At 38.3% G+C, this 14,891-nt stretch overlaps 1 protein-coding gene across 4 annotated transcripts; it reads right to left on the bottom strand.

Annotated features, from left to right (window-relative positions):
* Positions 1-4,142: 4,142 nt before the first annotated feature.
* LOC109213272 (serine/threonine-protein kinase rio2-like) lies at positions 4,143-13,693 on the bottom strand. 4 transcript variants are annotated; one of them, XR_002065982.1, is made up of 14 exons: positions 13,554-13,693; positions 13,409-13,455; positions 13,233-13,303; positions 13,021-13,134; positions 12,745-12,920; positions 12,329-12,417; positions 10,326-10,443; positions 10,029-10,102; positions 9,811-9,858; positions 9,435-9,603; positions 7,094-7,213; positions 5,346-5,635; positions 5,201-5,238; positions 4,143-5,082 (listed from the first exon to the last, which is right to left on the bottom strand). XR_002065982.1 is itself a non-coding variant. In XM_019377054.1 (13 exons), the coding sequence occupies exons 1-12, from the start codon at positions 13,635-13,637 to the stop codon at positions 5,378-5,380; spliced, it is 1,368 nt and encodes a 455-aa protein (XP_019232599.1). In that variant the 5' UTR covers positions 13,638-13,693; the 3' UTR covers positions 4,148-5,238; positions 5,346-5,377. The 4 variants fall into 4 exon arrangements, 2 of the variants coding, with proteins under 2 accessions (XP_019232599.1, XP_019232598.1); XR_002065981.1 differs by having other exon boundaries at positions 5,201-5,635; XM_019377054.1 differs by having other exon boundaries at positions 4,148-5,238.
* Positions 13,694-14,891: the final 1,198 nt, after the last annotated feature.

Genomic DNA, 14,891 nt, shown 5'->3' on the forward strand with positions numbered 1-14,891 from the left:
CGGTTGTTATCTTGGAGCTGAATTGTATTCTCTTCTATGTTTTACTTGTCTCTGATGTATGACTGGTGTCTTTCACTGTTGGGGCGTGGGCCTGCATGGTCCCTTCTGTTATCATTTCTGCGATCTTTTCTCACCTCCATTTGGACTGATGTCAACCGTTGGGTCGGTCCGTTGATGTCGTCCTCATCTGCTCACACCTCGGCGCACTATGCGTTGTGTATTTCATCCCAAGTGGTAGGGGATATTTCATGAGTCGACTTAACAATTTCTTGGTTGCCCTCGAACCGCTCCTATTCAGCCCATTTTGGAATGATGCTACCGCCATTCTTTCTAACACGTTTGGAAGAGTCATTCTAACACGGTTGAACCTGGCGAGGAAGTCCCTGAGCCTTTCGCCAGGTGATTGTTTGATGGCGAATATATCGTTCACCCTCGCCTCTGCTTTCCTGGCCCGGCGTGTGCGGTGACGAACTTGTCGGCCATTTCCTCAAACGTTTCTATGGACCGCGCTGGCAGTTGCGAGTACCACGTCAGCGCTCCCCCAATTAGGGTTTCACCAAAAAATTTCAACAATATCGATGATACTTGCTCCTTGGCAAGGTCGTTGCCCTTTACTGCAGTGACATAGTGGGTGACGTGATCTTCAGGGTCCGTTGTGCCGTCATATATCTTCAAGTATGGTGGCATCTTGAATGTTTTAGCTATAGCATGGGGTGCGGCCTCGTCGTTGTATGATTGTTCTACAAACCGGGCGGCGTCTCGTTTTTGTAGAAGCTTTTGGGCGCCTGGTATCTCATCTACCCTTTCCTGGTGCTCCCTTATTTGGTTGCGGAGGGCTTTGTTCTCGTTCTCCATCTCCTCCATTTTTCTTAGAATAGCTGTAAGGGTGTCATTACCTGCATCATTAACAGTGTGAGTGATACCTTTTGAAGGAGGAGGGATGTGTTGCTCAATGGTTGTTGTGGTGATGTCGACTTGTGCATCTTCCATGCTCGCCCTTTGGGCGGGTTTGTCGAGTATGCTGGTTAGCGTATTTGTTAGACATGCTTCCACTAGTTTTTTTACTGCTGGTGGTGGTTCTTCCATTGTGGATGTAGAGGATCATTTTCCATGGGAGGTGGTAACGCTGCCACGAGGAAGAGGTGAACCACTTCGCCTAGTTGAAGCGTTTGGTGTCACGTTCTCCTCGTCTTCTCCATTAACCTCATTGATGGTGTTTAGGAGGTTAGCAGTAAGGCCTGCCACTGCTTTCGATCTTTCCTCTCCGTTACCTTCCATGTTAGGTTGTGCAAGTAGGAAAAAGAAATTTTTGTGCTTGTTTTTTTTAGATCTAGAAAAACTATGGCTTTGACTAGAAAATATCCACACACGGCGCCAAATTGTTTGACCAAAAAGCTTAATCCTTTTCGTTAAACTAATTAAATAAGATTATAATGGATAAATTCTAGTGAATCATAATAAATGCTAGATCTGAATTTGGTAGATATGAATAATGTAAAATTGCACTTAATGTTGTTTAATACCAAGGGGGTGTTTAATGATATTGTTATGAATGTACGAGGGAGTAATGACAAGCAATAAATGTATTAAATGGCAAAAAACGTAAATAGAGAGAATGATTCACCCAAATATTCAATGAGGTGGATGATTCTCACTGTGACAATGATGTAAGACAAACAAACGTGAAAATATAGAAAGCTTTCTCGGATCTGACGTGAGAAAGCTTGGGACCAACAAGAAATCGAATCTTTTTGTAAAGACAATATTTATAATTTATTTGAGAGTCACATTTTCAAGAGAGAGTTTATCGTATAGAATATTACATACCCCTTTCTTCTCTCTCTATTCCTACTTATATGGGACATATCCCTTACCTAATTGAAAGTACAAGTGCAGAGAATATTCCGTAGAATATTCCTCTAAAATATCTTATTACTAAACTAGTCGTTCGGGCTGATCTGAGTGCTTGACCTCGACCCTAGCCACTTAGCTCGCCAATAGGTTCCTTCTTAAGCACGACCTCGGTCTAACCGACTCTTAGTTATCCTCTCTTAGACAAGATTCCTTTGGTTAGATTTTGACCCATACAATATAAGGAAAGGGAGAGAGTAATCCATTTTATTTTATATGGGATTGTTTTACTTGACACATAATCTAGAAAAGAAAAACTGTAGAAACTTGTGATCTAAAACAAGCCAAAGATATTTGTGTGAAAATGAAAAGTGTAAAGTAGGAATATTTCAAAATATAAATGCATTATTCTTTTCGGGGCAAGCTAAAAAAAAGTGTGATACATAACTAAATCAGGATAGAATATACAAATAAAGAAAAGGAAAACTAAAAATTAGACTGGATGGACTTTTTAAAACCACTATTTATATTTTGACCCTTTTAGGAAAAGTTTTGGGAAAATAACCCAGAATCAAAATTTAAAACACGTTTGCTAGAAGTTTGAAGTACCTGCCAGAATATTGAAGCACCATAAACTATGATGATCACCAAAATTTCCAGCCACAATGCTAAAAAGTTCTAGTAATCCATCAGAATTTGTGCAAAATCCTGACGATCATCATAATTGCAGCGTGTTTTAAAATTCCGGCGAGCGACTTTTCCCGAACTTCAGCTACCGAAGTAAAAAAACCAATAGTGATACTGAAGTGTCCTATTTTAGTCATTCTCCTAAAGGAAAAGCTAAACCCTAAACTAAACAGATTTCCCACAGCAAATCTCCTATGGCATTCAATCTCCTTAAGGAAAAGCCTGCCTAAGTCAAGTTCCTCTGTAAGTTCACTGATCAAAACGGCAAGCAGGCCGTAATCTTGTCTGCCGAATATAAAAGTTGGTCCAATTAGTTCATTCATATATACTGTAGTTTCATTTAATATTGGAACCAAGCCGCTGTGCAACTCTAATTGTATTTAAAGTCTCTGTTTACAGTACTTTAATACTAAAATATCACGTTAAGACTACAACAACAACAATAACAACAACTCAGTATAATCCCACTTAGTAGGGTCTGGAAGGGTAGTGTGTACGCAGACCTTACCCCTACCCTGGGGTATAGAGGCTGTTTCCAAATAAACCCTCAGACATCCTTCCCTCCAAGAACTTCTCACCTTGCTCTTGGGAAGACTCGAACTCACAACCCCTGGGTTGGAAGTGAAGGTTGCTTACGATCAGAGCAACCCCTCTTATCACGTTAAGACTACAATCATTCATTTTTACGAACCTTAAATAGGTCTCCCAGTTTGGCAAGTGATATTGTTATTTGCAACACTGCAAGCTGACATGATTTTATTATTTTTATTTTTTTGAGAAAAAACAAAACTTTAAGCATTTTATTCATCTCCAAAAGGAAGTTACAATCGACTTAGAGGTAGCTGGAAAGCTAGTATTCCCTTAACCACCTGAGATGAGGTAAATGCTTTGATATTTCATGATGTTTAGCAGCTAATCCTTTACACGAAGACATAAATTCAAGCATCACACACTGTTAAAGGGTTTGTACAAATAAGACATTTGATGTTACAAACTCATACTCTAAACAAATCGTAGTATATATTTATTAGCTGAAAAGCAACAAGAGAAAATGATCAAAATGGCGGTTAGTGTATTAGGGTTGGTCTATTTTGGTCCGTCATATATACACCTTTATAGCTATCTGCCTTAATGTAAATGTAGAAAGGGGACACTTTTAGTCATAAACCCTAAACTAAACAGATTTCTCAAAAATGGCATTAAGTTTCAACACCAATTTCCATCTGCGGCTAACAAAATTCACAAAAGCAGATTCCACAAGCTTTCGTATTTCATCTTTAATTCCCTCTTTCTAAACAATATGAATTTCAAGATTTCTCTGATATGGGTTAAATGAGAAGAGCACAACATGTCGAATGTTTCTACATGTTGCACTGTTCATGTGAGTTCCATTGCCTCTGATTGTTTTTTGTTGCAGTGCGCCGGGCTGCCCTTTTATAATTCAAAGGTAATGGTACCAAAATAGTTCTCACAAAAGGCAAAAGACAAAACAAGGCTGAAACGAGCATAAGAAGATATTATCTTCCTACAATCTAAGAGCACAGTCATATCAAATAGTGTACTCCATGAAAAGTTAATAATCAGAGTACTTATTAAAAGGAAGAGGATATAAGGGAGGTTATTTATCAAATCGTACAACATCATTATAACATCTTATAGTGTTATCAGAGCTCCAAACAATCAAAAGAAAAACATCATATCAGCAACCTGTGCATAGTAATAATGCAAGCTGGTCGCCTGGAATTAGAACTAAGGATCCTACAGGATAGCTTTTCAACTACTTTCACCAATTTGAGATAGGAGAATGACGTAAAACACAATTAAGACACACGAGAGTCGTGTCGCCACAAGCATACAAAAGTTTTAGAGGATGAAAATCATATACTGTCGTTACAAGCCAAGGTAAGAATCCCTCTTAGCAAGCTAAGCATATGACCGCTTCCCTTATCCTGAACGGCAGTAGCCCTGCTGTAACATTTACCATGGGTAATACTAAGTAACTTAACAACATGTCTTTCCCGACAAGAACATCTTCACGAGAAGAACAACAAACCCCTACCTTGAAGGTAGAGAGGCTCTTGAAGGTAGAGAGGCTGTTTACGTAGAACATCTTCACGAGAATTTAAAGTAATCTTTTTACAGTGAAGAAGTTAGAGTAATTTTGTGAATGAAGAGATGACCAACTGAAAATTGAACCTCAAATAAAATTTAACCCAAACAGTCAACAACGGGAATGAGGTCCATTCATGGCTTTATTTAGAAGAAGAAAAACCCTCAGCTCTTTGTCGCTCAAAAACATTAAAACATGATTCTTAGCCTTGAAATTCAACTTTTGGAAGGGGATTTCATCTGTCTCCAGCAGACCATACTGTGATCATGGAGCTTTTACTCAGCTGTTGCGCTACTAAACTAGTGCTAGTTGCCACCCAACTATTCCAAGTAGCACAAGTATATTTCCCTCCATTCAAATATCAAATAGCATAACTATGACCAATAATAGAATGTCCACGAAGTTCTTCAAACCTACAAACTGTTTCTACAAACCTACAATAAAAGAATCTTAAGCCTTTAATGTTCTGCCAAACATGCTACCAAAATTTTAAATATACAAGACAGACATTTAGGACATGCATATCCAAGTCAAAACTGTATTATTAAGTACCTTAGTGATAGCTCCTCTACAGGCTATTCCTTCAACACCTTAGCACCAAAGAAATAAGAGGTATCATATACTTCGTAAATTGGCCTTCAAAAGATACTGAATAGCAGACAACCATCTTGCAATGAAAAGTTTCCATATTCTTTACCAGTGTGTGACTCCTCCAGGGGTTCCAGTACTTTACCAGCCACCCAATTGCTTATGGACCTTTGAACTCAGTGAAGATTTCCCACCTTTGTCCTTGTATGTATTCCTGGAGGCAAAGTTCCTCTTCCCCCGATGGGCAGCTTGAATGGCCTTCCTCCTCTGCTTGCTCAGGCTCTTCACAAGTTCGGCATCATCTTCAGACTCGGCCTCTCCATCATCCTCAGGATCATGCTCATCCCCAACTTGATGATTATCATCATGCTCATCCTCAACTTGATGATTGTTATCCTCCTGCAAGAATAAATATCATTAGTAAGTGCCAAGAGACCTGGGAATTCTAGAACTTTTGTTCATCTGCTTGAGAAATATAAGCCGACACACCTGCCACAGAGATATGGTGGAATATGCATCCTTAGTTTATTCAATACGATAGGCAAAGGCCCAATAATGTATGATATTACTCAGAAATTAGGAAAAATAATTGTTGTAGCAAGCACATCCTATTCTGTTGGGTGGTGATAAATATATATTACAAAGGAAAAAAGGGGCAGCTCGGTGCACTAAGCTCCCGCTATGCACAAGGTCCAGGCAAGGGCCGGACCACAAGGTTCTATTGTACGCAACCTTTCCCTGCATTTCTGCAAGAGGTCGTTTCCACGGCTCGAACCCGTGACCTCCTGGTCACATGGCAACAACTTTACCAGTTACGCCAAGGCTCCCCTTCGTGGTGATAAAATGTCCTACATTAATATGCAGCAGAAATCTGGTGAGTCAACAATAATATGGTAACTGATAAGGGGCAACTTAACACTAATGTTTCAGGGATATCTGATTTACATAAACAGATATAAGGGTAATGTCCCGTACCATGCCAAAAGTGATTAATTGCCAGCCTACCAGTGAACTCTCATCATAAATAGACACATAGTATGAGTAAATTGTAAAACTTCTACAGCAGACAATTGCAACGGTTTAGGAAGGCTTTCTAGAAAGACTTGTACTAATTAGATTATGTCTCGTACTACAAGCAATTTTTTTTAAAAAATATCTCACATTATTATGTAAAAAATGTCAAGATGGTTTGACTCTCCTGCTCTTCTTTATGAAGTAAGTAGTTTCATTAATTGGCATCAAGAAGATAAAAGTTTTACAAAAGATAAGGACTGCAAAAAGGGAGAAACAGCACCGATACATATGCCTAAACTGCTAGGGAGCTGATAAAGTCAAGAAAATTTATAGGGCAAGTTACAACAGAGAGATTTTGCCAACTAAATAAAAGTAAAAGACATCTAGCCTTAAGGGAGTGTTAGGAGTTGATATTCCATCAAAACACCTGGCAATTCCGTCCAGTCCAGACAATGCAGAAAGCATCAAAGATTGACTCTCCTGCTTTTGCTTTACATGAAAGCTTTTTAGTAAGTTAATAAAATTTCATTAACAACATATCAAGAAAGAGTCCAAAGTAATTACAAAGATGACTCAACTGCACTAATCTATTCTTATTTTGCTTTACAAAAGAGATACTTGAGGATCATCTTTATGTTCCATATTTTTATAAAAAATGCTCCAACTTTGGTTTTATCGCACGTTACCATGTTGCGGTAACAAAAAATAGTGTTGAGAACTAGGTCCCATATCCCCTTATCAACCAAAAGCACCAGAAACATTTCAACTAATGACTTTAATATGAGATCACTACAGGTCTCTGTCTCTTCGCTCTTTCCTTCTTAGTGGAGAAAGGGAAACTACCTTCTCCAACTGCAGGGATTCAAGCTGCTTGATGTTTGTCTCGTTCATGTCTTCATCTTCATCATCACCAGTTCCTTCATCATCAGAATCTGAATACATGTCAAGCTCTGCCTCAGTTAACTGCAAACAAAGTAAAGAATAACTAGAAAGTCAAGTACAACAGGCGATTCACATTCAAATGGCAGGATATCCTGCAGCTGCAGTAAGAATTATCACCATTACCACAATCTTGTCAAGCCAAAAAACAACACTTCGTACATATGCATTATACTGAAAAGGGAAGAAAGGGCAATTCACTTAGCCATGTAGAGAATATGAGGTATGAAAACTGGCTGAATATTGTCTCTAACAGACACTAAATGAGTCTTCTTTTCATGATACAAAGACACTGTTTAAGTGAACACACACTCTGCAAAAACATTCAACTAGAGAGGTGGTGAAATTATCCTTAGCATATACCTGGTGAATACAATCCAAACAAATTGATATTTAACAGAAATATCGTAAAGCGTAAGCATTTTTCAAACAATATACAGTTACAGGTCAATGGATCTATCTAATCAGACATGACACAAAAGAAAAGAGGTAACTTCTCTAGTTTCAGGGAGGACATTGAAATGACCGAGGGCATTTATGCTGTCAATGTTCAAAGGAAAAGTGTGCACGACATTTATCATTAATGTAATTTCATGGTTCACTACAACAGCTTCCTCTCCATATTTCTGCAATAACAAAGACCTTCTCTATTGTTTACAGGGATGCAAAGAACTCAGTTCCGATTTATTATAATCACAGCATCAACCTCCTCTGTTAAACTCCATGAGGTAGCTTGAAGAAATTTTACACATTTCCATATATAGACTAAAATGCCCTCAAGTTGATGACTAATACGTTTTTTAACTTCTTCAACTTTGGGTATTTTATTTTAATATGCTAGTCTTATATCTAATGGTATATTGATACAACCCAGGGAGAACCACACCCCAAAAGCTAGCTATTAAGGTGGGAGAGCCCAAAGTTATATAAACCCCACATCAGCACATTGCCATACCGATGTGGGACTCAAGTCCCATGCCTTGCAATGGATCAAAACAAACCACCACGCTCCGCATCCGTCGTCCCCGACGGTTGTGCGCTAGACTTTTCTAGCCCCGAGCGAACACTGCAATACCGGCGTCACCATCCATGGCACGGTAGGCACGGAAGGCGGTGGGTGCTCTGATACCATTGATACAACACAGGAAGAACCACACCCCAAAAGCTAGCTATTAAGGTGGGAGAGCCCAAGGCGATATAAACCCCACATCAGCACATTGCCATACCAATGTGCGACTCAAGTCCCATACCGATCTTTTGGGGTGTGGTTCTCATGGGTTGTATCAATGATATCATAGCCACCCACCGCCCTCCGTGCCCACCGTGCCATGGATGGTGACGGCGGTATTGCAGTGTTCGTCCGGGGCTAGAAAAGTCTAGCGCACAGCCGACGAGGACGACGGATGCGGAGCGTGGTGGTTTGTTATGATCCATTGCAAGGTATGGGACTTGAGTCCCACATCGGTATGGCAATGTGCTGATGTGGGGTTTAGATAGCCTTTTGGGGTGTGGTTCTCCCTGGGTTGTATCATATATTTATAAGTAAAATTATGTACATTTTATCATTGATTTCAAGGAAAAGAGGTCATATCTTATATCTTAGCATTCTCTTAGCTACCTAGCATGGAATTACATGAGAAATTGCATTATAACCTATACTCTTTGCATGATTATGAGATTGATTCCTTCTTAGCACTTCTCAAGCAGTCCTCCAAAGTAACTCCATTATTCATTCTATTAGGCAGACCATAAAGGATTCTCTAAGGACTTCACAGAAAAACATGACCATGATAATTAAATCATTTTTATGAAGTCATTGTAATTAGAAATTTTGCTGCTGATCAATGTTTCCACCTCATTCTCAGATCCTTATCCTAAATTTCACCACTCACTACAGTATAAAACTTCTAAGATTGTCATAACTAAGACTACAATTTGCATTCATCGCTTTGCATCGTGTGGAATCAAGTACTAAAGACTCATAATCCAACTCAGGAAAATATCATCAACAGATAGCATCAATCACATTTGTCACACAGTTGCAATATTCAAAGTTAACTTTCCAGATCAGTACGACAAACAGCTTCATATAAGTCCCAGAATAAGTCAATCAATCTAAACATAGTTTTCTTTATTTGTTTCCCTTCTTAGTGGAATAAAGCTATATCTGAGAAGCTTCTTCCTTTTCCTAATAAGGTTAACAATTTTTAATGCAATTTAGCCAAAAACAGTAGTTTGATTGTACCTTTTCCAACTCATTTTGATCCTTTCTTGTAAAACCACTGGCAGCAAGTTCTTTGTCCAAGAAACCGCTATTTTTGTTTATTTCAGAGAACTGGGGCCGTCCAACTTCATCCATTTCAGCCTCTGAACCATCAGAATCATTTTCATTTTCTTCAAATAACATATTGAACCTAAAGATAGGTGAGAGAAATAAAGTATGAGCTCACATTTCAGAGGAAAATTTAGCATCCCAAAAAACATATGTAACAGCCCAAAATATCTGGATAAAAAAGTGAATTCAAAAGATGAGTCACAGAAATACATCATAAAGTGGAACAATAGTTTCTTGGTCAAACAAATGAACAAGTACAATTAAACACAATAGAGTAGTCACTAACCGCTTTTCAAAGAACTTGTAGATGCACTCCACATCACGGTCAAAATACCTGGAATAAAGAAAATTGTATCAGTAGCAAACAATTCTGCTAAGAACGCATAATAATCCTCAGCACACAATGATCCAAAGGTAAAGGGGGGGGGGGGGGGGGGGGGGGAAAGATAGAATAATAGAACTTCGAATGGTATCCAGATCGAATAAAATGGTACAGTATCCTACATTTGGGCATTAGGATGAGAGACTGACACCATTTGCGGGAAATCAATCATGGTGACCTTTTCATCATCATCAATCTGCAATCCAATTAATTAATACAAGGAAAATCAGAAAACTTATAAACAGGTCTAGTATAAGCCTATATAATAAAATTCAGAGCAATTGAAAAGGGCAAAGAACTGAAAAATGAAATCAACATATCCTAGTTGTACACTCAGCAAACCAAGCACACAAGAAACAAAATACAGCAGTTAAATATAATGATAGCTTCAAATAAATCAAAGAAAGATCATAAGATACCATTATGTTAAATTCATTAAAATCGCAGTGAATAAGCCCGTGTTCTGCCAGACGAACAACAGCACCAATGATTGTTTCAAAAACCACATCTGGGTTTTGCAGCTCCTTAACCTGCACACTATTTTAACCATCATAATAAGTTTTCCCAACAGCATTTCTAGGAAGCAACCAATAATACGACAATAATGCACACACAGTTGAAGATCAAAAATCTGTTTTTCCAAGGTTTAAGACCTACATAACAGTTATTATTACAGCTTAACATTATTCTCATAATGCTATTAAATAGAGTATTCTGTGTATCTTACAAGGAGCTGTTGCTATAAGTACAAAATAGACTAGCAAGATTATAGAGTTTGTGCAGGAGCGAGAATCCCCAAGTAGTAGTTGGGAAGAAAAGTTAGGACTACAAACTTACTTAAGCTTCCAAAGGCCAGTTTAGCCACATAATTGATCATGCAAAGGTCCATGACTCTAACATACCATTTTTAAAGGCGATTATACTTGAAGAAATGAAAAATTAGAACATGATAATTCCTATGAAGCAAGCTATGTAGAATTCTATGCTACTATATGAAAACTCAATTACTGAGACATAACGGTTATGCAGAACCTCCAATACCACAAACAGAATATATTTTTTCAAGTTATGATGGTGATTAGAAATAAGTAATTCTCATTTCATCGCATCCTTATGACTAATATTGTGAAACTTGGCATTGACAAAGTGCCTCTATCACCCAAAGGTAAGTTTTATAGAGGTGGTGGTTAGACCGACCATGTTGTATGGGGCTGAGTGTTGGCCAGTTAAGCAATCACACATCCAGAAGATGAAGGTAGCAGAAATAAGGAAGTTGAGGTGGATGTGCGAGCATACTAGGATGGATAAGATTAGGAACGAAGTTATTCGGGAGAAGGTGGGCGTAGCTCCTATGGATGATAAGATGCGGGAAGCGAGGCTCAAATGGTTCGGGCACGTACGGAGGAGAAGCCTAGATGCCCCGGTAAGGAGGTGTGAGCGGTTAGTTTGGGAGGGTACGAGGAGAGGTAGAGGGCGGCCTAAGAAGTATTGGGGGAGAGGTGATCAGACAGGACATGGCGTGGCTTCAGATTTCTGAGCACATGGCCCTTGATAGGAAGGTTTGGAGGTCGAGCATTAGGGTTGTAGGTTAGGAGGTAGTTGAGCATTATTCTTCTTTGTACAAGTGTGAGGCTAGTCCGATAGGGCTTTGTCTTAGACTGCTAGTGGTCATGATGTGTTCACACTATTCTACTGTTCTTTGTGCCTGACCCTATCTACTGATTATTGTTAGTGCTTTGCATCTACTCTATGGTATTATGTTGTTGTCATTACTTCTATTGTTTTCTGATGCATTGTCTCTCTTTTCATCTTCTTAAGCCAAGGGTCTTCCGGAAACAGCCTCTCTACCCCTCGGGGTAGGGGTAAGGTCTGCGTACACTCTACCCTCCCCCAAACCCCACTTGTGGGATTTTACTAGGTTGATGTTGTTGTTGTTGTTGTTGGCATTGACAAAGCATTGCATATGTACTGCTAGGTAAATAACACCTAGTTCACAAAAGTTTAAAGAAATTACTAATATCTACTTCTACATATAACCAATGACGAAGGACCCTAGAACTAAAAAGACCATTAGAAAAATCTTCATCGCCATTGAATTTCTTCTTCAACGGCACTAAAGATTGATGATGGACTAAAAACTTTTAGAAACGGCCTCAATCTCCCCTCAAACTTCTTAAACAAAGTCAAGCAAAACTGATCCAAAAAATCGTCATTATCTCTTACCACATGTGCATCCTATTCCCTGAGAAGGAATAGAGAAGTATAAAGGGGAAGTGGAATTTATGGCCATAGTTATAGCTTAAGACAAAAAACAAGTGGCCTTCATCTGAAAATTAAGTTTAGCATACACAATAAAGTAAAACAGCAGCATCACCAGAATGTAGAACCACCAAGATGGCATTAAAAAGTGTGCATTACTTACAGTGGATAGCCTGGTACAAGTGACATAATCAAACAATGTCGATTGCAATCGACAGCATTTGGAACAGGGAATCCATGTTCTTCTAGTGCCTGCTTACACGAGCACTAAATATCAAAACAAATATCCAAATTCAAGGACAATTAGTGTTGTCAAAGGAGAAAAGCGTTAAAAATGCTCCAGGTCTATCAAAGCTTTGCGCAAAGCGCAACTAAAGTGTGAGCTTAGTTAAAAAAAAGTGCAACTAAGAATTCATGGCAATGAGACACACGCCTTAGAACCTTGCCTACACTGAAGAGCAGCCTAAGAGGGGGGAAGTGCCTACGCTGAGCTTCTTTGAGCTTCAGATATTAAGCACGCCTCAAATGAGCCTTTGACAACACTGAAGACGATAAGGCAAATTAGAGAAGTGCAATCACCTTCATAAATGCAAACTCTTTCAAGGCAGCAAGCCGCGATAAGTAGAGCCAATTATAACTACTACGATGCCTCAAATAGTCACGTTTTGCTTTGACTGCCCTAAATGAAACCCTACCGAGCCTGTGTAACTTCATCGCAAGAACTGTGCCATCTTCCTTTACGACCTCAAAAATATCTATTGGAAAAATGGATAGTTAAGAACATGAAAGTGTAAATCACAAAGTAACAAAAGAAAAGTAGTAAAATACAAGAATATACAGATAAAAGAGTGCTACCAGACTCTTTCCCAGTGCCAAGTTGACGACCCACTCCACTAAATACACCACGATTAACCATGGTTTTTATTGCAAGAAAATCGTAACCAAGGTAGGTGAGTCGAAATCCATCATCTATACAGCAACGTTAAGAAACAAAATTCAGAAGAAATGGCAGCTCACAAAAAAGGGACAAACAAATAGTAAAAAACAAAGGAATAAAAAGCACTCACATTTAGAAGCATCATGATGGACTAATTTGTGCTTTAGCAAATTCTTCAACACTTTATATGAGCCCCCATGCCTATATAATTAAATATAATTAAAAGAAGAAAATAAAAAAATTACTAACATATCAACGCAACAGCAGACAATATACTCCAATTAAGGGAAACGAAAGAGGACTAACTTGAGGGAAGCAATACGGTCAATGAGCTCAGAAGGCACAATTTCATGCTGGAAAAAGAAAAAAAAAGTAAACAAAGAAGGATTATAAACTGAAAAGAAAAAAATTAAGAAAGTAAATAGAGTGAAAAAATGGAAAGGGTAGAGACATTGCGCATGCCCATCTCAACGGCAGTGAGGACCCGGAAATCATCTTTGGAAAGGTATCTCAAAACGTTAACATCCAACTTCATCTTCTTTGCCTCTTCTGTTGCTTGTATACTGGAAAGGTGAAGGATTTTTATTAGCGGTAAGCACTACTGTGCAGCAACAGACAAGTATAAACCCTAAACTATTTGTCTTCTATTCTGGTTCATGGTTTCTCTTGGCTATATGGTTCATCCGGGGGAGAGATTGACCTAAAGTCTTTCTATTTATACAACAGGAATTCAAATAGAATTGAAGTAAAATGAATGTGATAAGACAGAACAAAATTTTATTTGAATTCCAAGTTTTAATAGAAATTTTTTATTGACGAGCTACAGCAATTGCACCTATTAAAGCAACTAAAAGGATTATTGAAATCAGTTCAAATGGAAGAAAAAAATCTGTTGATAAATGAATTCCAATTTGTTGACTATTACTTATAAAATCTTGCTCTATAATCTGGTTTGATCTTGTAGTCCAAATAATCCCGTACCATGACGTATCTGAATTGGACAAAAATATAATTTTGGGAAGAAGGAAAACTTCATGGAAGTTGAGTTTTGCTTTGACCTGCAATTCGTAAAAATCTGGTGTGGGCCTTCGAGTCTAACTATAACGGTGAAAGTGCACAATTAGCCACTAATTGAATATATTTTTACTTTTTAGCAAATGTTTAAAATGTATTTACTTTTTATCCAATACTTAATAAATTTTTACTTGTCCGGACAAAAATACCCATGTGCTAATATTAGGGGGTACAAAATCAGCCCCAACTCATTTGATCCACCCAACCAGCCCAAGTGTTAATGGGTTGGGCAACATGTATTTTGCTAATTGGGCTGATTTGGGCTATGCCCAAAATGACCCATAAAAAAATAGGAATTTTTACATTCTTATATACTATATGAAACTATATTACCCTTCCATACTCAAATTTTACTATAATTACATATTAAATACCCAATTACCATTTATGTACATTTTAAGGGAATTAATGATAATAATTAGTGTCCTAAAATTACTCTAACATATCTTCCACTCCCCTACGTTTCTCTCTCCACATCCCACCCCCTCCCACGTATCTTGCACAAGAGAGCAGCAATTCCACCGTTGACAGCCATTAAAAAGCTTTGAAGCTTTGAATTCGAATTTGGGTTTTCAAAAAACATTGTTTGTTTGGATTGGATGTTGTTGCAAAGAATTGAGAATTCTCTCTACGTCTCACTCTATCTCTCAATCCCAAATTTCAGTAATGTAAAAGCAAAGAAAAAGAGAGAGCAATTCCACCATTGACAGCCGTT

The sequence above is a fragment of the Nicotiana attenuata genome, unplaced genomic scaffold, assembly GCF_001879085.1.
Source record: "Nicotiana attenuata strain UT unplaced genomic scaffold, NIATTr2, whole genome shotgun sequence".
NCBI classification, from domain to species: Eukaryota; Viridiplantae; Streptophyta; class Magnoliopsida; order Solanales; family Solanaceae; genus Nicotiana; species Nicotiana attenuata.

Excerpts from the sequence above, each read along its gene's own strand:
- LOC109213272 (XM_019377054.1), bottom strand. The coding sequence starts at position 13,637 with ATGAAGTTGGATGTTAACGTTTTGAGATACCTTTCCAAAGATGATTTC. Across the intron at positions 9,604-9,810 it reads TACAAGTTCTTTGAAAAGCG|GTTCAATATGTTATTTGAAG; the intron begins GTTAGTGACTAC and ends ACCTATCTTTAG. Across the intron at positions 5,636-7,093 it reads AATCCCTGCAGTTGGAGAAG|GAGGATAACAATCATCAAGT; the intron begins GTAGTTTCCCTT and ends TTATTCTTGCAG.